At 39.1% G+C, this 22,663-nt stretch overlaps 3 protein-coding genes across 6 annotated transcripts in view; 2 read left to right on the plus strand and 1 right to left on the minus strand.

Annotated features, from left to right (window-relative positions):
* The window catches only part of LOC138198242 (interferon-induced very large GTPase 1-like), a 39,968-nt gene extending 33,992 nt beyond the window's left edge, over positions 1-5,976 (plus strand). For all 3 annotated transcript variants that reach the window (XM_069149547.1, XM_069149550.1, XM_069149548.1), the window contains one exon: positions 298-5,976. In XM_069149547.1, coding sequence (XP_069005648.1) covers positions 298-5,120 — 4,823 coding nt within the window. In that variant the 3' untranslated portion in view covers positions 5,121-5,976. The remainder of the gene's footprint in view (positions 1-297) is intronic.
* A 1,057-nt stretch (positions 5,977-7,033) lies between these two features.
* LOC138197687 (galectin-1-like) lies at positions 7,034-8,180 on the minus strand. The gene is made up of 3 exons (XM_069148546.1): positions 8,047-8,180; positions 7,605-7,776; positions 7,034-7,386 (listed from the first exon to the last, which is right to left on the minus strand). Exons 1-3 carry the CDS (start codon positions 8,154-8,156, stop codon positions 7,240-7,242), a joined length of 429 nt encoding a protein of 142 aa, XP_069004647.1. The 5' UTR covers positions 8,157-8,180; the 3' UTR covers positions 7,034-7,239.
* A 2,943-nt stretch (positions 8,181-11,123) lies between these two features.
* LOC138198245 (interferon-induced very large GTPase 1-like) lies at positions 11,124-22,208 on the plus strand. Of its 2 annotated transcripts, XM_069149557.1 has the most exons (6): positions 11,124-11,224; positions 11,847-11,898; positions 12,986-13,077; positions 13,211-13,786; positions 14,496-14,555; positions 16,529-22,208. In XM_069149557.1, the coding sequence occupies exons 3-6, from the start codon at positions 12,996-12,998 to the stop codon at positions 21,349-21,351; spliced, it is 5,541 nt and encodes a 1,846-aa protein (XP_069005658.1). In that variant the 5' UTR covers positions 11,124-11,224; positions 11,847-11,898; positions 12,986-12,995; the 3' UTR covers positions 21,352-22,208. The 2 variants fall into 2 exon arrangements, with proteins under 2 accessions (XP_069005658.1, XP_069005659.1); XM_069149558.1 differs by lacking the exon at positions 11,847-11,898.
* The last annotated feature ends 455 nt before the right edge of the window (positions 22,209-22,663 follow it).

Below are 22,663 nucleotides of genomic sequence, written 5' to 3' on the forward strand. Positions count from 1 at the left end.
GCTGTTTTGAGAATGAGCTGTTAACCCTTTTTGTAACAAAATGAATGAAAACCTGTTAATGGAAAGTTGTGATGGAGGCTGTTTTTTTTATTTAAGCATATTCAATTATTAAGCATAATTTATCTACATTTGATTGATTTTGTTAACTTTAATAGTGGCCCAGCCTTTCGTATATTTTTCAGTATTTGGTCCTCAGTGAAAAAAGTTTGGACACCCCCGTTCTATGTTGATGAAAGCGGTAAAAAAAAAAAAAGATCTGTCCCTCTGGTAATCTGGAATATCATTGCTGTTCTGCAGGTACCGTCGATGTGGAGAAAGAAATTGAAACACTGCTCAGCAGACTTCACCTTCAAGACAAACTTCAACAGAAGCTGTCACCAGCTGACTTTCTTAAAATAGGTCCACCTGTGAAACCGAGCAATGACACGTGTGAGAAAGAACTAGCCTATACTTTTCTTCAGAAGTTATTGGCGTTAGACTACAGAGCTAGACATATCCTTGTAAAACAGGAGAGTCCTGAGGTCAGCCATCCACAGTCTGCTCCGGTGTCTGACAGCACTGACACAGATGATAGTGACTCAGATGAATTTTTTAACACAGATGAAGACTCTGATCAATCAAAACAGACCCATGCGCATCCAATGGATGTTCAAATGGCAGTATTTCACTGCTCAGACAGCTTTCTCAAGCAGGACATGATTAAAAAGTTGTCACAGTGTCAGTACGCCTTACCTTTGCTCGTTCCTGACCCAGTCACAATGGATATTGAGTGTCCTCTTTGGACATTGAGACAAATAATAAAAACATGGAAGGTAACTGAAATCAAGGATAAAGACACCATCACCATGAAGAGTATGCCAATCTGCAAAGCTGAAACACCCATGGTGTCATTTTTCCGCCTGGGTTCACTGTCTCAGTCTAAATCTCATCTCATGAACACTTTGATCAATGACCGTCACAGTACCTTCTTCCACAGAAACTGTAAAGGCAGCACCAAATCTCGCCATTTGATGGATGGTGTCGCAGAGATTGCCTGGTACTTCCCTGCTGGAAACCCCAATGACTCCTTCACTGACTGCATTGCCTTCTGTAATCTTCACGGTGATGCTCTAACGACTGAAAAACAGCGTGAAATACTGATCGATAAATCTTCAGTCAATGTTATTTTTGTGCCAACTCTGGGAAGAACACAGAAAAACACTGCAGTCCTCTCAGCCCTTCACAAGTCTACAAAGCCTCTCATTATTCTCGTTGCTGATAAGGATTGTGGTGGAGTTGAGAAGAAACCAGGGAAATACATTGTGGGTCTAAAAGAAAGAAGCCAGTCAGATGTTGCTGAAGAACTGAAAATGATTATTAAAAAGACTTTGTCTGGACCACACACATCGTTCCAGCTTGAATCTATGTCCAAGGTCTCTGGAGTCAGAGTGGATGAAGATGACCCAGTCTGCCAAAAGGGGAAATCTGCAGCAATGAAAATATTGAATTTGCTTCAGGGGATGGACATCTCAAAGATCAAACACAAGTTTCTCCCTTGTCAAGGCAATCTGTGGCATGAGTGGTGCAGAATAAAGAAAGAACTGTATCACCTCCAAGGAAACATTGAGAAGGAGAAAAGTCAGAAAGAACAGGCACTGACGCAAATACGACAAGAACAATGCTCTGTTTCCCACACCGAACTGATGAAGTCATTCACTGAAAGCCTCTTGTCTCTGCCATCAACAGACAAAGAGTACTTCCTGAAATGGATGCAGATCTTAATAGATGCCCTCTCCACAGATGACCTCGCTTCAATTCTACAAAGCTATGATGAAAAGTGGTCTGAAGTCTTGGCTCTGAAGAGGAAGCATGACAAATCTCCTCTGCTAGACAGCAAACAAAATGAGCTTGAACAAATATCAAAAAAACTACAGTCAGCAACGTTTGGCTTGGAGCACATCTTTAGAGAAATGGGACAAATCTATGAAGCCCATAAATCTCAAAAGAAACAAACACACAACAGGCAGACCGACTGGTCAAAATACCCTGAGCTGGCTGCAGATCTGATGATATCAGGACACCCGATGGAGCTGATGGATGGTGATGCAGGTTACGCCCCTTTAACTTGGATCTCTAGTGTTCTGGAGGAGGTCATCAGGAAACTTGGCGACCAGACAGTTTTTGTGTTGTCAGTTTTGGGTGTACAAAGCAGTGGAAAGTCAACAATGCTGAATGCCATGTTTGGGTTGCAGTTTGCAGTGAGTGCTGGCAGGTGCACCAAGGGTGCCTTTATGCAGCTGATCAAGGTGTCAGAGGAAATCAGGAACTACTTGAAGTTGAAGTTTAACTATTTTCTAGTGGTGGATACTGAAGGACTGCGAGCTCTTGAGTTGGCCAGTAACACCACTACTCACCACGACAATGAACTGGCAACATTTGTTGTTGGCCTGGGAAACATAACACTGATCAACATCTTTGGTGAGAATCCAGCTGAGATGCAAGATGTCCTGCAGATTGTTGTTCAGGCTTTCATGAGGATGAAGAAAGTTAAACTTTCTCCGAGTTGTGTGTTTGTTCACCAGAATGTTTCAGATATTGGAGCTACAGAGAAAAACATGGATGGAAAGAGACGCCTGCAAGAAAAACTAGATGACATGGCTCAACTAGCTGCCAAAGAGGAGGTGTGTGATGTCAAGTGCTTCAGTGACGTCATTGCATTTGATGTGCAAAAAGATGTGAAATACTTTTCCCAGCTTTGGGAGGGAAGTCCACCGATGGCTCCTCCAAATCCACGTTACAGTGAGAATGTCCAAGAACTGAAGCACATCATCCTCTCCAAGGCTTCACAGTCATCCGGAATCACGCTCTCATATTTTAAAAGCAAAATTCAGGACCTGTGGAACGCCCTGATGAACGAACAATTCGTTTTCAGCTTCAAAAACACACTGGAAATTGCAGTGTACAGAAAACTTGAGGTCCAGTACGCGACCTGGACCTGGACCCTGAGGAGCAACATGCTGACCATTGAGAACCAGCTTTATACCAGAATAGAAAATGGAAAACTGGACAGGGTTGAGAACAGTTATCTCTTTACAGAAATGAGCAAAACATTTGAAGAAATCAAAAAGGATATGAATCTCTACTTTGAGGATAAGAGGGACAAAGACATGCTGGTTCAATGGAGAGGCCGATTTGAACAGAAAATCAAGGAGTTTCACGAGGAACAGGTGAAAGGAGTGAAAAAAACACTGGATGAAGTTATCCAGCAGAAGAAAGCTCGTAAAGAGCTAGATGATAAGAAGACAGAGTTTGAGAACAAGCTGCTGCAGAAGAGCAAAGAGCTCGCTCATAGGTTAAAAGACAAAGCAAAAGAGGAGGAACTTAAAAGTCAGTTCAACACTGTTTGGGGGGAGTTGGTCAGGGAATTATCTGCAGGTATAAAACCCATTGAGGACATCAACCTGAAGGAAGATCAGAAAAGTGTCCTGAATGAGCTTGGTTTTGAGTGGGGTCTTATAAAGGAATGCAAAGACAGTAACAGATACCAAGACTTGTTAAATCTGCAGAGCTACTCTGATTATGTGAACCAAAAGAAGCAGCGAGATCTTTCTGAGGAGAGCCATCAGTCTCATGAGAGTAAAAAGGAAAACAAGGACACTGGCAAACAAGGAACAAATGTATTCAAAAGTGCATTCAATTATTTTAAACAAGTGACTGGAATTTCCCCAACAACCCAACAGAAAGGGAACAGTGACTTGTCACATGAACAGATCCGATCCTTCATCAGTCAAGTTGAACAACAATCCCTCAAAAAAATTCAGACCAAACCTGTAGCAACAAGAGGCTACAGATCAACTTACTTGCAAGAAATGGCCCAAAATGTTCAAACGAAGGTGACAGAGTTTGAATCACAAAAGCCATACGCACTGAGGAAGGAGTTTACAGTTGATCTCTCGCTGTATGTTTTTGACAGGGCAGGAAGATGGCTTTCCCAGTCTCACGAGACATACAGAAAGAACAACGATGCACTGACTTATTTAGAAAGCAAGAAAGATCAGTATTACAGCATTTTCAGAAGCTTCTGGAAAGGAAACTCATCTGCTGTCGTTTTTGGAGAAATGATCTGTGAAAATCTGAAGGTGTCCGCTGTGGAGGCTGTCTGTAACAAGACTGCTATTGATCTCGCTGGAGAGATGAGGTGTAGTTTCCCAGCATTCAGTGGGAACAGGTTGAACTTGGAGAAACATGTGTTGAAGTCACTTGCAGAGAAGGAGGACTTCAAGAGTTTCATCACCTACATCCGAGATCCAAGGAGTCAAGCAGAGTATTTTATAAAAGATGAAGTGCACAAGTACATGTTCAAAGAACAGAGTCATAAAGCACAGAACATACTCAAGAACAATGTGGACGACATCAGTGAGTTTGTCAGCAAAGCTTTATTTACTGCAACACAGGAAGTCAAAACCCAAAAAGGAGGCACAGACATGTGGATGGAGCAATTTTCCAGTTTACTAAAAGACAAGCTGACACTTGGCACTATTTCTTGTCAAAATTTCCGTGACATAAACAATTTTGACTTTCTTAAAGAAGAGATAGAGAAAGGCCTTGTACCCATCAAAACAGAGATGAGCCGCCTCTCCCTGGATAAGATGAAGGACTTTAGGCTGCAACCTGATCAGATCCTCATCGATCAGCTGTGTAGATGCTGCTGGGTAACGTGTCCATTCTGTGCAGCTGTGTGCACAAACACCCTGGAAGATCACAGCCCTGATGACCACAACGTCCCCTTCCATCGATCAGCCTCAGTCAACGGTTGGCACTACAGAAACACAGTGGAAATGTCCGTTTACTTCTGCACAACAAATGTTTCAAGTACAAACAGTTTTTACCTTGATGGAGTGTCAGAAGTCTCTGTTCCTTTCAAGCAGTACCGTACTGCTGGACCAAGGTTTGCTAACTGGAGAATTACCCCTGATGAGTCCAAGCTGACATATTGGACATGGTTTGTGTGTCGATTTCAACAAGAACTGGAAAATTACTATGGTTGGAAATTCGAGGGCAGAGGAGAGATTCCCAGTCAGTGGAGAACACACACTAAACAACAAGCGATTGAAAGTCTGGATGAAATGTACTCAGAGTAGACTGTTACTGTAGTGAGTCGACACCGGAACAACTGCTGAAAATCATAATTTCTTTTTACGTGATTATTCAGAAATTAAAATCCTATAAACAGCACTCTTATACTTTTACTGATTTTATCATCAAATGTAGACAGTCAGTAAATCATTACAAAATACAGGGTTGACTGATGTACAGAATCATCTTCACATTATTCAAATGAACGACAGAGAAACAGGAGCACACTGGAACAATGGTCATATAGAGAATGAAGGGAGTCATCAAATTGAAGATAATATGGGTCATTGACAAAGTACTTCACCAAGGTTTTCATGAAGGAGCAGCAATCTGTTGTTTGTTGTTTATTTTTAAGGATGAAGAAAGTTAATTTATGAAGTTTTTGCATGTGAGGATGGATGTTAAATTTCATTTAATCAAAATACGTACAATTTAAAGCTACACGAGCATAAAAAGAGTTTATATTGTGTGTTCAAGAGATATGTGATTACAAATTACTGATTTTTTTAGTACGGTGTGAGACACAATTATTTGTTTTAATCTGTTTGAACTGATTTAAGAATTAGTCGAGCAAATTGTTTTTTTTTGTATGTTGAAGTATCTTCATTTAAAGTTGAAATGACAAAGAAAGTAGCAGACATACTGTAACAAGCATATTTTATGTTACTGAAGTATTTCAACTGTAATCTGTTAATCTCATTTTAATCAGCCTGTAATTATATTATATTCTCACCAGCTGAAGTTGAGTTTTAATGCACACAAGGACAGTTGTATGACTACAGCGTGTTCTCGTCACGATGTTGACCTCTCGTGTTATTCACAGCAATAATGATTCAATAAAAATCACGACTTTATATCCACCGAGGGACCAGGTTTCTTTGCATTTCTGAAAATGTATTAGTTTACACCACAAAACATTTAGGCCTTACTCTGTTTTTTTAAATGCGTGGGGCTTTTAATAGTATCAATAAAAAGCAGAAGAAAACACTTATATGCGGTATCACATCTGACTACAAATATCATACATATCATTGGCATATTGTAAAATCTGGTAAAGCTGCAAACCCATTCTTCAAACCTTTAAAACAACGAGAGCTTCATGTGACCAAGTCAGCTGAAGACTTCTTCTTCTAGTTGACCCATCAGACTAATCAGTGTTAAATTGCAATAGATACTAGACAATGATCATAATAGAAACCATTATTATACAGATAACTCAGCTTTGGTCAAACCGCTTTTGTTTATTGAAAACACAAACACACTCTTTCATCACATTCTTAGAATTGATGGTGGATAGTAAGGCCGCCATTTTGGTACAAGGTTTATCCAGGAGCTAGAAGGACTCCATTGTGGACAGATACGTTTCTAACACGACCAAACCACTATTATCGACGGCAAACTTTGTCAAAACAACATAGAGACAACTTTAAAAATGACTTCTGATGAGATAGCAGTCAGATAACCTACAACTAGCGCTCACCTACGGAGTTACTCCCCCTGGTGTTGTGGTTGGGTAACTGCACCTTTAGGGTCTCAACTCAAAATCACTGTAACAATACCTTAAAACTGGCCTCACTAATAATTACAAATATTACTTAACAACTGCAACCATACTTTGTAGGCGACATATTATCAGTTAAGGACATACAACATGGACAGTTTTCTCTATTTCTCTTTGCTGTGTCATCTATCCAACAGGTGAAACCCTCTCAGTTCACGTCTCTGACTGTCATACAGATTATATTCCAGGATTTCAATGTCAGATCACACCTACTATCTCTTCTAATTTTGTATGTGATGTGCCGTGTCAATTGGTCTGCTGCGCTCACATAATGATACTGTATATGAGTATGTAATGTTTGTGTTACTGTTTGTGGGAAATACTTTTCAAAGCCAAGTTTAGGGTGCAACCCTTCAAAGATAACAAAACATGATCATTTGAATTTAAACATTTAATATTATTTTCGTCAACAGTATATTTTAATTAAAGATACATTTTCTAAGTACGGAGGATCGACATCTCTTCATGATTCATATTTCTTACAATCACTGGCCACGTGTCAAAGTCTTATCTATAATCACACTGTTAAACTCAGCATACATGTGTCACAGACGCTGTGTCTCTCAGCAGATCTTGAAGCCCGTCAGTTTGAAGTCCCCTGTGACTCGGATGTAGCTGGTGACGTCCATTACAACGCGGTTGGGAAACTGGACTTCCTGTCCATCAGGAAGCTCCACTTCAAACACGTCTCCAGCCATCTTAAACACAATCTAAAATAGATGAGATGGTAATAAGTAAAACTTTACAACAGAAACCCAAACTCAACCCGAACTATCTGAATGGCAACAAATAACCAGAAGTGAGTAAGAAAATTATTATATTGCGTGATTGATTTTTAATATAAAAAAAAAAAAAATCATATCCAAGCCTTTTTATAACACTTTTGACAACATGCATATCTTCAGTTTCTTTGCCTAGATTCTCTCACCTTGACATCACTGCCCCTCTGTAGGGGGTTGTGTATTTCTCGTTTCTCATCGCCCCAACAACCATCACTCTTTGAGTTGCACACGAGGACAGCTCCATCGGCGTCGTCATGGAAACGAGGGTTAAAGTGCAGAGCCAGGTCGTCTGCATCACAGCCGAGATCGATCTGGAATCTGAGTGGATCAGAGGTCATACAACTGCACTCATAACATCAAGTGTTTACAGAGTTAGGAACATCACACGGATTCATTCTCTTACATATCGTCATGTAAAAGTGAAAGTCCACATTTTTCTACATTTTCTTTTTTTTTTTTATTACTGTAGAAATAACTGATTAGATGTCTTTTTTTTATTACTGTTGAAATAACTGATTAGATGTCTTTTTTTATTCATTTGGTTAAGTAGCTAATATAAAATAAGAGTAATGTGTTTGGTTAGCTTACCTCTCAGCATCATGCAGAACTACCCCTTTTATTTTCAGCTTATCTCCAGGTTTCAGATCCACATTCTTCAGTTCAAGTTGCTGAGACACAGTTTCAAACAATTTAATCATAAAATGCTGTTAATCATAAGAGGCATCACCTTAAAACAATTCAGTAAAGATCTCTGTCCAACATCTATAATTTAACCATTTATGTTGTATTGGTGAAGCTGGGTCTTAATAGCTTATCTAATTAGTTCTTGTAGCGATCATCACCATAGACAAGTTCATTCTCTCCACGGGTCTTTTGGCACAGTTACACTTACAAAGAATTGCAAGAATTTATATTTGAAATGTACCAAGATGTTTGTCTTGTTTTGTGAATTCAGAAAAGGCCATAACTCAATAAATTAAACATGATATTTTTATGTTTCCTCACTGGTGACGCTGGAGGCATTATGTCTTCCGGTTGTCCATCCGTCTTTTCATACATACATGCCGTATATTCATCTGTCGGTCCCGATATTTGAAGAAAACCTTCAGGGAATTTTTTCAAACTTGGCACAAACATTCACTTGAATTTGAGGATGAACTAGATGTTGGTGATCAATGGTCAGTGATTAGCGTCACTGTGACCTCACATCTCTCGCATTCCTGCATCCAGTTCTAGTCATTGTGATATCTGAGAAATGCCTTGAGTGAATTTCTTCAAACTTTGGCACTAATGTTGGCACTTGGGCTCAAGAATTTATGGTCATGAACTCATGTGCCAGTTTAAACCAAACCAGTGTCTAATAGACTCAAATTATGAAGTAACGGTATTTTATAGCCACAAGGTCAAAGGTTGACTTTACTGTGACATCATAATAATATTCAACACCATGACACAGGAACAGAAGGGAAGATTGTGATCATGTTTCACATTTGGTCAGATACTGAATTAATAACACTAATCTCATCCCCTGTGGTGATTAAAGATCTTCTGTGCTTTTGGTTGAATCATCTATGTTTTAGAACTTTTAGCTCCTTAAACAACATCCAGATTTGAACCACTGTCTTCTGTCATCCAGTTTTCTTGGCTAAGCTTGTTAACACCTATAATGATTCTTTCAGTCTTTACTACTTATATTATAGTCTAGAGAGACTTGGATGTAAACTGGAACACGACTGGTTTGCAGTCAGTCTTTATTTTTTTCCCTCCCTCCACCCACCAGAGTCTCTCTGTATCCTACCTGCCACTCCAACCTCCAACAAAAAGGGAGGGTAATGAAGGGCATCTCCTTCTTTGTGCTGGGTTGTCACGGTGCCAACACCAAAAGGCACCTTGTGCGTATCCCAACAGCTTGGACAAAACTGCAGTATCTGAAGCCTTGGGAAGGAGAATGGTTTGAAATATCTCAGAACTTAAAGAGTGAAAATTCCTCAAGCTGAAGAAAGAGTTTGCAAGCAGTCACATAAAAGAACAATGATACACTTACAAACACAAGTCCAGGACCTCAGTCTCTTGATGCAAGAATGTGAAAAGGACTTTCTCACCCTACACATAATTTCTATATTGTATTCTTTAATAATTTCCAGTAAATAACTGAATAATAATTTTTCTAATTTAGTTACTGTATAAAAGCCTTGGATGGTTAACTGATCAAGCATTTAAAGTCTGATTCTGTGTAATCAATGTTCCCTTTTCTTTGACAATATGTAAAAAGTTTTTTTTTTTTATCATCATCATACAACAGCCTTTATTTTAAGGTACTTAGTTTCCGCAATACCAATTTTGATATATTATTATGGAATTTATGTTTGGGTTTGAACCTGCTGCTCAGTTGAAGCCTTTTTGAGTGGAGTTTATGTTCTCACTGTGCCTGCGCTGGTTTTCTTCAGGTACTTCGGCTTCCAGACGCGCATGTTAGGTTAATTGGTGATTCTAAGTTGGCTGTAGGTGTGAATGGGAATGGTTGTCTGTTTTTGTCTGTGTTGGCCCTGTGATGGACTGGACACCTGTCCAGGGTTTACATCGCCTTCACCCAAAGTCAGCAGGGATAGGCTCCAGACTTCCTGTGAGTCTGTTCAGGAAAAAGTATAGATAATGGATGGATACATGAGTAGAGGAGAGTATAAAGTGGCATGAAACAGAAATACTGGCATATTTTGCTCTCTGTACTTACTTTGTACAACAGCGGGGACAGATACAACATGACGTGATGTGATAAAGTGTAACGACAGTATTTTCTATCTGTACATTAGTCGACCGGTCAAACTCTGAACTGAGCTACTCAGCTTTGCTGGGAACATTTATTTGACATTTATATGCAGGTAATTATATAACGGTGTATAGTAATTTTGCAAATGAAAATGGTAGTTTTGTTAATTCCAATCATCACCTGAATTAAAAATCTGATGTCAGTCAGGTTAATGCAAACTTTTACTGGTCAATCTTTTTTATGTGACAGCAGGATGGTGTGTGTGTGTGTGTGTGTGTGTGTTTGTGTGTGTGTGTGTGTGTGTGTGTGTGTGTGTGTGTGTGTGTGTGTGTGTGTGTGTCTATGCTTTAACTTAAGACTTTGTTTATTTACATTTGTTGAATATCTTGCACCACTGGTTTTGACCAACATAACAATAACTGGAGGGTTATTAGCAGCACAGTTCAGTGAAAAGGCTCCATAAAAGGAAAGAGGAATTAAATCTAAGGTTTTTGGTTTTACTTTAAAACTTACATCAGGACCAGTTGGAATTGAAACTAAAACCTTGAAACCATATCAATCCCTCTTCCTTTTTTGGACTAACACGAGTTAAATATTAATGGTGTCCTGGTAGATATTTGGAAGGTATTTGTAATCAAACTCTCGGCAGCTGCTGCATCACAGACTGGTCAGGGCTTACAGTGGTACGTGCTTGTTTGGATGTTTTCAATAGGCCTATTCTCTGTTTTCTTGTAAATCTCCGGGAAACAGAGCTCTCAGTTTCATTTTCAGTTTTAACATCACTGATTTACAAGTAATGTGCAGGCAGAGTTTTGTAGCCGCTTAGACCTATCACATGACATCAGATCTGTTAAAGGCATGTAGGAGGGGTTTGTGAAGTACAGTTAGTTATCTAACGGTCTCTGCTCTCTATATATAGCTGAGGCGGACTGGGGGGATTTGTGATACTGCAGCCACATTTGCAAAGACAGGCAGAGCTGAAGAAATACGCATCAAATGGTAAGTTTATATAATAATCTTATTGTGTTTTCGCTTACAGACTTAAATCTGCTAAATCTGTTCATGTACAGTATCTGAAAGTGACCTCTTTTTTTTTTTTTACCAACCTCATTTTCTTACTTTGATATTTCCTCTAAGTCTTGGCTGCTTTGACTTCTTTGGAGGATGTTCTTTTAGTGCACGCACACACGTTTACTTTGTTCTGCCTATTTAATGATCCATTTATTTTAGTTTCGTGTGACTTGTGGTGAACAGGAAAAACACGTCATGCATGTTAGAAAATGATGATTTAACAGCAGGATTCAGATGGATTTAAAGTAATATTTTCTCACGTTTAACCTTCTCTACTCTTACTCTAAGAAGTATAACTTTTGCTTGAGCTCTGGTTGTCTAAATGGGGTGTGTCAATGCAAGTAAACAGAAAACTTTCCTTGACCCTTTCTGCCAAATGCTCTTAAATACACTGCACATGTTTCATATGGACTTTGTCACATTGTCCTGTTGCGTCTCCTCACGTGGAATAGACAGAAAAAAAAAGAGGAAAAGTCAACAACTTTTCAGATTATGTTTGCAACATTTCACCACTATTAATAAAACCTTAACCTTTGTGTTGTCTTTGCAGACACTATACAAGAGCTGCATTCGTCTGGGTCAAATTAGCTCTCCAACAAAAGGTGCGTAGTCCTATAATGAAAAATGTATCCAATTTTTTTTTTTTTCAAACCTCTTCATCCAACTTGATTCCAACTTATTGACACTGGTTTTACACTTTTTTTTAAAAAAAAAATATTATTATTTATGGTCAATAGACCTCATTTTAATTAAATTTGTACTCATTTTTGAGTAAACGAAAAGTGAAAATTGGTCATTATTTTTATTTAATTAATTTCTTAATGGATTATCACAGACTGGTGTCTGTCATATTTTAGTCCGAATTTGTTTTTTAAACCATTTCATATTTTCCGATGCCAGCAAATAGTCACACCTGTTGTCCTCCTGTTGTCAAAACTGACCCGGTCTGTTTTTTAGTGCTTGTAAGGCATCATGGAAAATTGATCACAAATTTTTGTGTCAGACCTCGTCAGCCAACTTCATTCCAACTCACTGACACTGGTTTTACACTTTCTATTTTAAATTATTCCTCATTAGACCTCCTTTCTTCTAAAATTATAATGTATTTTTCAGTAAAAAAGAAGCCAAAATTGTGTATTATTTTTAGGATAAATGAGATCAAAGGAAATTTCTTGATGGAACATCACTGTCTGGTACCTGTCATAGTTTTGTAAAAAAATGTTTTGAAACCAATTCAAATTTATGAATCTGAAACGGTCTGGTTTGATATTTTATTTTACATAAGATATATATATTATCGGCCAATTCTGTGGCACATTTTGTTAGACAACATCATTCCAACTCAACACAACTAATTTTCACACACCTCGTGTGCGAGTGTGTGTATGTGCATATGTGTGTGTGTGTGTGGGAAAGGAAAAGCAAAGACTAGTTCGGACAGCTGCACACATGTGGAGCTTTGAATGTGTGTGTGTGTGTGTGTGTGTGTGTGTGTGTGTGTGTGTGTGTGTGTGTGTGTGTGTGTGTGTGTGTGTGTGTGTGTGTGTGTGTCTAAAATCAAAACATTTTATGTGTTAGATATACTTTTTGTTATTTTATCAAATAATTTGAATGGTGATGTGAATTTGCAGTTTTGAAATATTGTTTCATTTTTGTGAATTACTTTGTTTTATGACTGCAAACATGAAGAGCCGAGAAGATGGAGTGTGATCCAGTAGAAGACCCCCATGAACCTCAACACTCAGTCACCAAGTCACCTTCAGCTGCAAGCAATAACACAGGTAATATTTTAATTAAGAACACTAACATGGATTTTATGGATTATATTTCAGTTGTTCATTTCTGCAAACTCTGCACCACTTTAACATTGACATTTTAATGTTTAATCTACTGATGTTGTTTTGTTTGTTTCAGTGATGCCTGAGCTCACGCTTTTGTTAACTGGTGACAGAAATTCCATAGAGATCGGAACAAAAAACATCTTACTTGACCATGACGAGCAAACAAATGTGGAACAATTTTCAGCCAAACTGTATGATTTGTGTGGTCGGCACATCTCTGTCATTAACATGCTTGGTCTTCCAAACATTGACAGAGTCCCATTAAATCAGGGAATTCATGCCTTTCTCTTACTGGTACCATATGGACGGCACAACAGTCATTACAAATCAAGAGTGTTTTGTTTAGAAAAAACTTTTGGGAGAGGATTTCTCTCTTATGTAATGACAGTTGTAACTCATGAGTCAAATGAAAAATGTGAAGGTGCCCTGGCAGACCTGAAAGCTAATAGCAGTTTTGCTGAAAAAAGATACCACACATGTACAAGAACTATGACGGATGAAAAAGAGATCGTATCTCTGTTGGAAAAAATTGACGTCATGGTCTCTGAAAACGATCACCAGAGCTACAGCAGACTGATGTGTGTTCAAAATAAAGATCAGAAAGAACACCTGGACCACAACTCCTACAAAGAAGAAAGAGTTGGGACAGGTGAGATTATAATTTTATAACTTTTATTTCTAATACATCGAAGCTTTGATGCATTAGAAATGAGGTTATTTCAACCCTAAACCTTAAAAACTAACCCTTTAAAACTAATGCTTTTATTAATAATACCAAAAGTATGAATCAAACAAATACACATCATATTCCAATAGACCGTACTTAAGAAAGAAATGTACCATGTCTTATAAGTATGAAAAAACAAAAACATCTCATGACTTCTGGCACAATTTTACTTTCATCATTGTAATGAGGATCTTCTCACAAATGTTTTGAGTAATTTGCCCTCTACAACAGCAGGCGGCGCTGTGACTCAATTTAATGTACTTCTGCCCAGACCCATGTAAATACATCTGAAATAGTATTTTTCTTTTTGGCTTACATTGACAAATTACCTATTTTTTTTTTATTTCATAAGGACTTGATAAAACCACTAACCACAGATGAACATGAAGCCCAATGATGAAAAAAAACTATAAATCAGTTAAATACCTTAATTGTTACATACCTCCAGTGGTTCAGCAAACAAAAAGACTAAGATCTTTCAAATTCGTTCATTCTGGCCTGAAAGGGGTGATATTGTGTCTTTGCAAGAAATACATTTAAGAAAGAAAAGTTAGATATTAATTTTATGTATTGAATATATTGCAAGTTTCTCAGTCAATTTACTGTTATTTTTTAAAAAAAAAACCTGCAGAAGAAGAAATGGAGATTTCAACTGAAGTCACGTCTGGACCATCTGAGACCAAGGGTAAAGGTAAGATGTTAATTAAGAATTTAATTGTGCAGCAACACATAACCCAATTATTTCGACCATTTTCTACATTGTTTAACGACTGAAGTGATGAAATAACACGTGTGGAATAACAGTGAAAGTAAAAAATATGTTTTAAATTTGATATTTTTCAGTATAGTAGCCCGATTTTGTTTTGATAACAGCTTCACACACTCTTCATTCTTTGGACAAGCTAAATAAGTTCATCACCTGGAGTTTTTCCAACAGTCTTGAAGGAGGTCCCACATGTGCTGAGAGACACCCATGTCTACTCTCATGGGAAACCCCAACCTTGTCCTATGTGAAAACCATGGGATTACACATGAAACCAATGGGATTATATGTGAAAATTGATGTGGAACCAATGTGTTTGTCATTGGAGCACCGAATGGTGTGAAAGCTCCATTGTATTGTAAGGAATTATTATTATTCTGCGTTATTATTATTATTCTACATAAACAACTGCTCTACAAAACTCATGAAAGAGAGTGGGCGTGGCCAAATGGCTCGCTAGCTCCCCCTAAACTGATGCATCGGCAGCTACATTTACCTACATGCACGAAATTCGGTGGACGTATGTATCACACCTAGATGTACAAAAATGTTCCGTTGCACCAGGAAGTCCGCCAGTTTGAACTTAGTTAGGTTAGGTTAGGTTAGGTTAGGTAGTTACTTTATTAATCCCCGAGGGGAAAATTTTTTCGCTACAGCAGCATACAGAAGCAATAAGATAATAATAGAATAATAGAAAAGTAATAAAATAGCAGTAAATAGCAGTAAAAAATATAAAATATAAATTACAAAATGCACAGTATATACAGTACAGTATATATCTCTCTATATTATATACAAACAACCAAGAAACACAGTCAACAGTGTTATTGTTATGTGATGGATTTTGCCAGAGGTGAGTTATTGTACAGTCTTATTGCGGTCGGCAGGAATGATCTCCTGTATCTGTCCTTGTGACAGCGGAGCTGCAGGAGTCTTTTGGAGAAAGTGCTCCTCTGTCCCTGCAGCAGGTGGTGGAGAGGGTGGTCAGGATTATCCAATATGGATAATAGTTTGTTCAGCGTTCTCCTCTCCACCACCTTTTCCAGGCTATCCAGTTTGTAGCCGATGATGGAGCCGGCTTTCTGAACCAGTTTGTTAAGTCTGTTGGTGTCACCAGCTCCAATGCTGCTCCCCCAGCAGACCACAGCGATAGTTGCCATTTGTGGCGATTTGCGCATGTTGTATGTTGTACTTTACTAAACTCCACGGCTGCGTCCACCCCCGACCTGCTGGCTCCCCAACATTTAGCATACGAGGGTTCACATATCACTGCTTGTTGCTCATGTTATTGTACTTGTTGAGAACGTGTTTGTGAAAAGTTGCAATATTTGTGACACATTACATGTGATGATATGTTTTCCACATGGTACCACATATAACAACGTGTGGAAAAATCTTCCCACATAGTTTCCCCATGTTATCATATTTTGCTACATAACATGTCCTACATGTGATCACATGTCTCATGTGGAAAACATGGCTCATGTGATTTTGTTTATGGGTTAGTTGAGCAGTTCTTGCCATAATATGAATATGGATTAGTACAGTAGTTGAGCAGGTCTATTTTGCTGTTTACAAGCTTTTGCATTCAGTAAGAAGACAAAATATTTCACCAGTAAACTTTTGAAAAGGTTCAGCTGTTAACTGAAAACTTCCAGGTGACAAACTCATGCAGCTTGTTGAGACACTTCCATTAGTAGTGTAAAGTTGTCAGCAAGATAAACAGTCGTCTAAATTGTGAAACAAATTTTGGTTTGTTTCCACATTTTCAATCATTACTCAGTTTCATACGTGTTATTTTATAGTTGGATGTCTTCATTATTGTTCTATGTTGATGAAAGCGGTAAAAAAAAAAAAGATCTGTCCCTCTAGTAATCTGGAATATCATTGCTGTTCTGCAGGTACCATCGATGTGGAGAAAGAAATTGAAACACTGCTCAGCAGACTTCACCTTCAAGACAAACTTCAACAGAAGCTGTCACCAGCTGACTTTCTTAAAATAGGTCCACCTGTAAAACCGAGCAATGACACGTGTGAGAAAGAAGTAGCCTATACTTTTCTTCAGAAGTTATTGGCGTTAGACTACAGAGCTCGACATATCCTTGTAAAACAGGAGAGTCCTGAGGTCAGCCATCCACAGTCTGCTCCGGTGTCTGACAGCACTGTCACAGATGATAGTGACTCAGATGAATTTTTTAACACAGATGAAGACTCTGATCAATCAAAACAGACCCATGCGCATCCAATGGATGTTCAAATGGCAGTATTTCACTGCTCAGACAGCTTTCTCAAGCAGGACATGACTAAAAAGTTGTCACAGTGTCAGTACGCCTTACCTTTGCTCGTTCCTGACCCAGTCACAAAGGATATTGAGTGTCCTCTTTGGACATTGAGACAAATAATAAAAACATGGAAGGTAACTGAATTCAAGGATAAAGACACCATCACCATGAAGAGTATGCCAATCTGCAAAGCTGAAACACCCATGGTGTCATTTTTCCGCCTGGGTTCACTGTCTCAGTCTAAATCTCATCTCATGAACGCTTTGATCAATGACCGTCACAGTACCTTCTTCCACAGAAACTGTAAAGGTAGCACCAAATCTCGCCATTTGATGGATGGTGTCGCAGAGATTGCCTGGTACTTCCCTGCTGGAAACCCCAATGACTCCTTCACTGACTGCATTGCCTTCTGTAATCTTCACGGTGATGCTCTAATGACTGAAAAACATCGTGAAATACTGATCGATAAATCTTCAGTCAATGTTGTTTTTGTGCCAACTCTGGGAAGAACACAGAAAAACACTGCAGTCCTCTCAGCCCTTCTCAAGTCTCCAAAGCCTCTCATTATTCTCGTTGCTGATAAGGATTGTGGTGGAGTTGAGAAGAAACCAGGGAAATACATTGTGGGTCTAAAAGAAAGAAGCCAGTCAGATGTTGCTGAAGAACTGAAAATGATTATTAAAAAGACTTTGTCTGGACCACACACATCGTTCCAGCTTGAATCTATGTCCAAGGTCTCTGGAGTCAGAGTGGATGAAGATGACCCAGTCTGCCAAAAGGGGAAATCTGCAGCAATGAAAATATTGAATTTGCTTCAGGGGATGGACATCTCAAAGATCAAACAAAAGTTTCTCCCTTGTCAAGGCAATTTGTGGCATGAGTGGTGTAGAATAAAGAAGGAACTGTATCACCTCCAAGGAAACATTGAGAAGGAGAAAAGTCAGAAGGAACAGGCACTGACGCAAATACGACAAGAACAATGCTCTGTTTCCCACACCGAACTGATGAAGTCATTCACTGAAAGCCTCTTGTCTCTGCCATCAACAGACAAAGAGTACTTCCTGAAATGGATGCAGATCTTAATAGATGCCCTCTCCACAGATGATCTCGCTTCAATTCTCCAAAGATATGATGAAAAGTGGTCTGAAGTCTTGGCTCTGAAGAGGAAGCATGACAAATCTCCTCTGTTAAACAGGAAACAAAATGAGCTTGAACAAATATCAAAAGAACTACAGTCAGCAACGTTTGGCTTGGAGCACATCTTTAGAGAAATGGGACAAATCTATGAAGCCCATAAATCTCAAAAGAAACAAACACACAACAGGCAGACCGACTGGTCAAAATACCCTGAGCTGGCTGCAGATCTGATGATATCAGGACACCCGATGGAGCTGATGGATGGTGATGCAGGTTACGCCCCTTTAACTTGGATCTCTAGTGTTCTGGAGGAGGTCATCAGGAAACTTGGCGACCAGACAGTTTTTGTGTTGTCAGTTTTGGGCGTACAAAGCAGTGGAAAGTCAACAATGCTGAATGCCATGTTTGGGTTGCAGTTTGCAGTGAGTGCTGGCAGGTGCACCAAGGGTGCCTTTATGCAGCTGATCAAGGTGTCAGAGGAAATCAGGAACGACTTGAAGTTGAAGTTTGACTATTTTCTAGTGGTGGACACTGAAGGACTGCGAGCTCTTGAGTTGGCCGGTAACACCACTACTCACCACGATAATGAACTGTCAACATTTGTTGTTGGCCTGGGAAACATGACACTGATCAACATCTTTGGTGAGAATCCAGCTGAGATGCAAGATGTCCTGCAGATTATTGTTCAGGCTTTCATGAGGATGAAGAAAGTTAAACTTTCTCCGAGTTGTGTGTTTGTTCACCAGAACGTTTCAGATATTGGCGCTACAGAGAAAAACATGGATGGAAAGAGACGCCTGCAAGAAAAACTGGATGACATGGCTCAACTAGCTGCCAAAGAGGAGGTGTGTGATGTCAAGTGCTTCCGTGACGTCATTGCATTTGATGTGCAAAAAGATGTGAAATACTTTGCCCAGCTTTGGCAGGGAAGTCCACCGATGGCTCCTCCAAATCCACGCTACAGTGAGAATGTCCAAGAACTGAAGCACATCATTCTCTCCAAGGCTTCACAGTCATCCGGGATCACGCTCTCATATTTGAAAAGCAAAATTCAGGACCTGTGGAACGCCCTGATGAACGAACAATTTGTTTTCAGCTTCAAAAACACACTGGAAATTGCAGTGTACAGAAAACTTGAGGTCCAGTACGCAACCTGGACCTGGACCCTGAGGAGCAACATGCTGACCATTGAGAACCAGCTTTATACCAGAATAGAAAATGGAAAACTGGACAGGGTTGAGAACAGTTATCTCTTTACAGAAATGAGCAAAACATTTGAAAAAATCAAAAAGGATATGAATCTCTACTTTGAGGATAAGAGGGACAAAGACATGCTGGTTCAATGGAGAGGCCGATTTGAACAGAAAATCAAGGAGTTTCATGAGGAACAGGTGAAAGGAGTGAAAAAAACACTGGATGAAGTTATCCAGCAGAAGAAAGCTTGTAAAGAGCTAGATGATAAGAAGACAGAGTTTGAGAACAAGCTGCTGCAGAAGAGCAAAGAGCTCGCTCATAGGTTAAAAGACAAAGTAAAAGAGAAGGAACTTAAAAGTCAGTTCAACACTGTTTGGGGGGAGTTGGTCAGGGAATTATCTGCAGGTATAAAACCCATTGAGGACATCAACCTGGAGGAAGATCAGATAAGTGTCCTTAATTTGCTTGGTTTTGAGTGGGGTCTTATAAAGGAATGCAAAGACAGTAACAGTTACCGAGACTTGTTAAAACTGGGGCACTACTCTGATTATGTGAACCAAAAGACACAGCGAGATCTCTCTGAGGAGAGTTATGAGAGTAAAAAGGAAAACAAGGACACTGGCAAACAAGGAACAAATGTATTAAAAAGTGCATTCAATTATTTTAAACAAGTGACTGGAATTGTCCCAACAACCCAACAGAAAGGGAACAGTGACTTATCACATGAACAACATGAACAGATCCGATCTTTCATCAGTCAAGTTGAACAACAATCCCTCAAAAAAATTCAGACCAAACCTGTAGCAACAAGAGGCTACAGATCAACTTACTTGCAAGAAATGGCCCAAAATGTTCAAACGAAGGTGACAGAGTTTGAATCACAAAAGCCATACACACTGAGGAAGGAGTTTACAGTTGATCTCTCGCTGTATGTTTTTGACAGGGCAGGAAGATGGCTTTCCCAGTCTCACGAGACATACAGAAAGAACAACGATGCACTGACTTATTTAGAAAGCAAGAAAGATCAGTATTACAGCATTTTTAGAAGCTTCTGGAAAGGAAACTCATCTGCTGTCGTTTTTGGAGAAATGATCTGTGAAAATCTGAAGGTGTCCGCTGTGGAGGCTGTCTGTAACAAGACTGCTATTGATCTCGCTGGAGAGATGAGGTGTAGTTTCCCAGCATTCAGTGGGAACAGGTTGAACTTGGAGAAACATGTGTTGAAGTCACTTGCAGAAAAGGAGGACTTCAAGAGTTTCATCACCTACATCCGAGATCCAAGGAGTCAAGCAGAAAATGTTATAAAAGATGAAGTACAGAAGTACATGTTCAGAGAACAGAGTCATAAAGCACAGAACATACTCAAGAACAATGTGGACGACATCAGTGAGTTTGTCAGCAAAGCTTTATTTACTGCAACACAGGAAGTCAAAACCAAACAAGGAGCCACAGACATATGGATGGAGCAATTTTCCAGTTTGCTAAAAGACAAGCTGACACTTGACACTATTTCTTGTCAAAATTTCCGTGACATAAACAATTTTGACTTTCTTAAAGAAGAGATAGAGAAAGGCCTTGTACCCATCAAAACAGAGATGAGCCGCCTCTCCCTGGATAAGATGAAGGACTTTAGGCTGCAACCTGATCAGATCCTCATTGATCAGCTGTGTAGATGCTGCTGGGTAAAGTGTCCATTCTGTGCAGCTGTGTGCACAAACACCCTGGAAGATCACAGCCCTGATGACCACAACGTCCCCTTCCATCGATCAGGCTCAGTCAACGGTTGGCACTACAGAAACACAGTGGAAATGTCCGTTGACTTCTGCACAACAGACGTTGCAAGTGCTAACAGTTTTTACCTTGATGGAGTGTCAGAAGTCTCTGTTCCTTTCAAGCAGTACCGTACTGCTGGACCAAGGTTTGCTAACTGGAGAATTACCCCTGATGAGTCCAAGCTGAAATATTGGACATGGTTTGTGTGTCGATTTCAACAAGAACTGGAAAAATACTATGATCTGAAATTCGAGGGCAAAGGAGAGATTCCCAGTCAGTGGAGAACACACACTAAACAACAAGCGATTGAAAGTCTGGATGAAATGTACTCAGAGTAGACTGTTACTGTAGTGAGTCGACACCGGAACAACTGCTGAAAATCACAATTTCTTTTTACGTGATTATTCAGAAATTAAAATCCTATAAACAGCACTCATATACTTTTACTGATTTTATCATCAAATGTAGACAGTCATTAAATCATTACAAAATACAGGGTTGACTGATGTACAGAATCATCTTCGCATTATTCAAATGAACGACAGAGAAACAGGAGCACACTGGAACAATGGTCATATAGAGAATGAAGGGAGTCATCAAATTGAAGATAATATGGGTCATTGACAAAGTACTTCACTAAGGTTATCATGAAGGAGCAGCAATCTGTTGTTTGTTGTTTATTTTTAAGGATGAAAAAAGTGAATTTATGAAGTTTTTGCATGTGAGGATGGATGTTAAATTTCATTTAATCAAAATACGTACAATTTAAAGCTACACGAGCGTAAAAAGAGTTTATATTCTGTGTTCAAGAGATATGTGATTACAAATTACTGATTTTTTTAGTACGGTGTGAGACACAATTATTTGTTTTAATCTGTTTGAACTGATTTAAGAATTAGTCGAGCAAATTGTTTTTTTTTTGTATGTTGAAGTATCTTCATTTAAAGTTGAATTGACAAAGAAAGTAGCAGACATACTGTAACAAGCATATTTTATGTTACTGAAGTATTTCAACTGTAATCTGTTAATCTCATTTTAATCAGCCTGTAATTATATTATATTCTCACCAGCTGAAGTTGAGTTTTAATGCACACAAAGACAGTTGTATGACTACAGCATGTTCTCGTCACGATGTTGACCTCTCGTGTTATTCACAGCAATAATGATTCAATAAAAATCACTACTTCATATCCACCGAGGGACCAGGTTTCTTTGCATTTCTGAAAATGTATTAGTTTTCACCACAAAACATTTAGGCCTTACTCTGTTTTTTTAAATGTGTGGGGCTTTTCATAACATCAATAAAAAACAGAAGAAAACACTTATATGCAATATCACATTGGACTGTACAAATATCATACATATCATTGAATGACCACTGGCATATTGTAAAATCTGGTAAAGCTGCAAACCCATTCTTCAAACCTTTAAGAGACTTGAATGTAAACTGCAACACGACTGCTTTGCAGTCAGTCTTTATTTTTTCCCTCCCTCCACCCACCAGAGTCTCTCTGTATCCTACCTGCCACTCCAACCTCCAACAAAAAGGGAGGGTAATGAAGGGCATCTCCTTCTTTGTGCTGGGTTGTCACGGTGCCAACACCAAAAGGCACCTTGTGCGTATCCCAACAGCTTGGACAAAACTGCAGT

The sequence above is a fragment of the Embiotoca jacksoni genome, unplaced genomic scaffold (assembly GCF_022577435.1).
Source record: "Embiotoca jacksoni isolate LCO1_2020_lvr unplaced genomic scaffold, fEmbJac1.0.p SCAF_15, whole genome shotgun sequence".
In the NCBI taxonomy this organism is placed as follows: domain Eukaryota; kingdom Metazoa; phylum Chordata; class Actinopteri; family Embiotocidae; genus Embiotoca; species Embiotoca jacksoni.

Excerpts from the sequence above, each read along its gene's own strand:
- LOC138197687 (XM_069148546.1), bottom strand. The coding sequence starts at position 8,156 with ATGATTAAATTGTTTGAAACTGTGTCTCAGCAACTTGAACTGAAGAAT. Across the intron at positions 7,777-8,046 it reads GTTCTGCATGATGCTGAGAG|ATTCCAGATCGATCTCGGCT; the intron begins GTAAGCTAACCA and ends TGATCCACTCAG. Across the intron at positions 7,387-7,604 it reads AGAGGGGCAGTGATGTCAAG|ATTGTGTTTAAGATGGCTGG; the intron begins GTGAGAGAATCT and ends CATCTATTTTAG.
- LOC138198245 (XM_069149557.1), top strand. The coding sequence starts at position 12,996 with ATGGAGTGTGATCCAGTAGAAGACCCCCATGAACCTCAACACTCAGTC. Across the intron at positions 13,078-13,210 it reads AGCTGCAAGCAATAACACAG|TGATGCCTGAGCTCACGCTT; the intron begins GTAATATTTTAA and ends TGTTTGTTTCAG. Across the intron at positions 14,556-16,528 it reads ATCTGAGACCAAGGGTAAAG|GTACCATCGATGTGGAGAAA; the intron begins GTAAGATGTTAA and ends GCTGTTCTGCAG.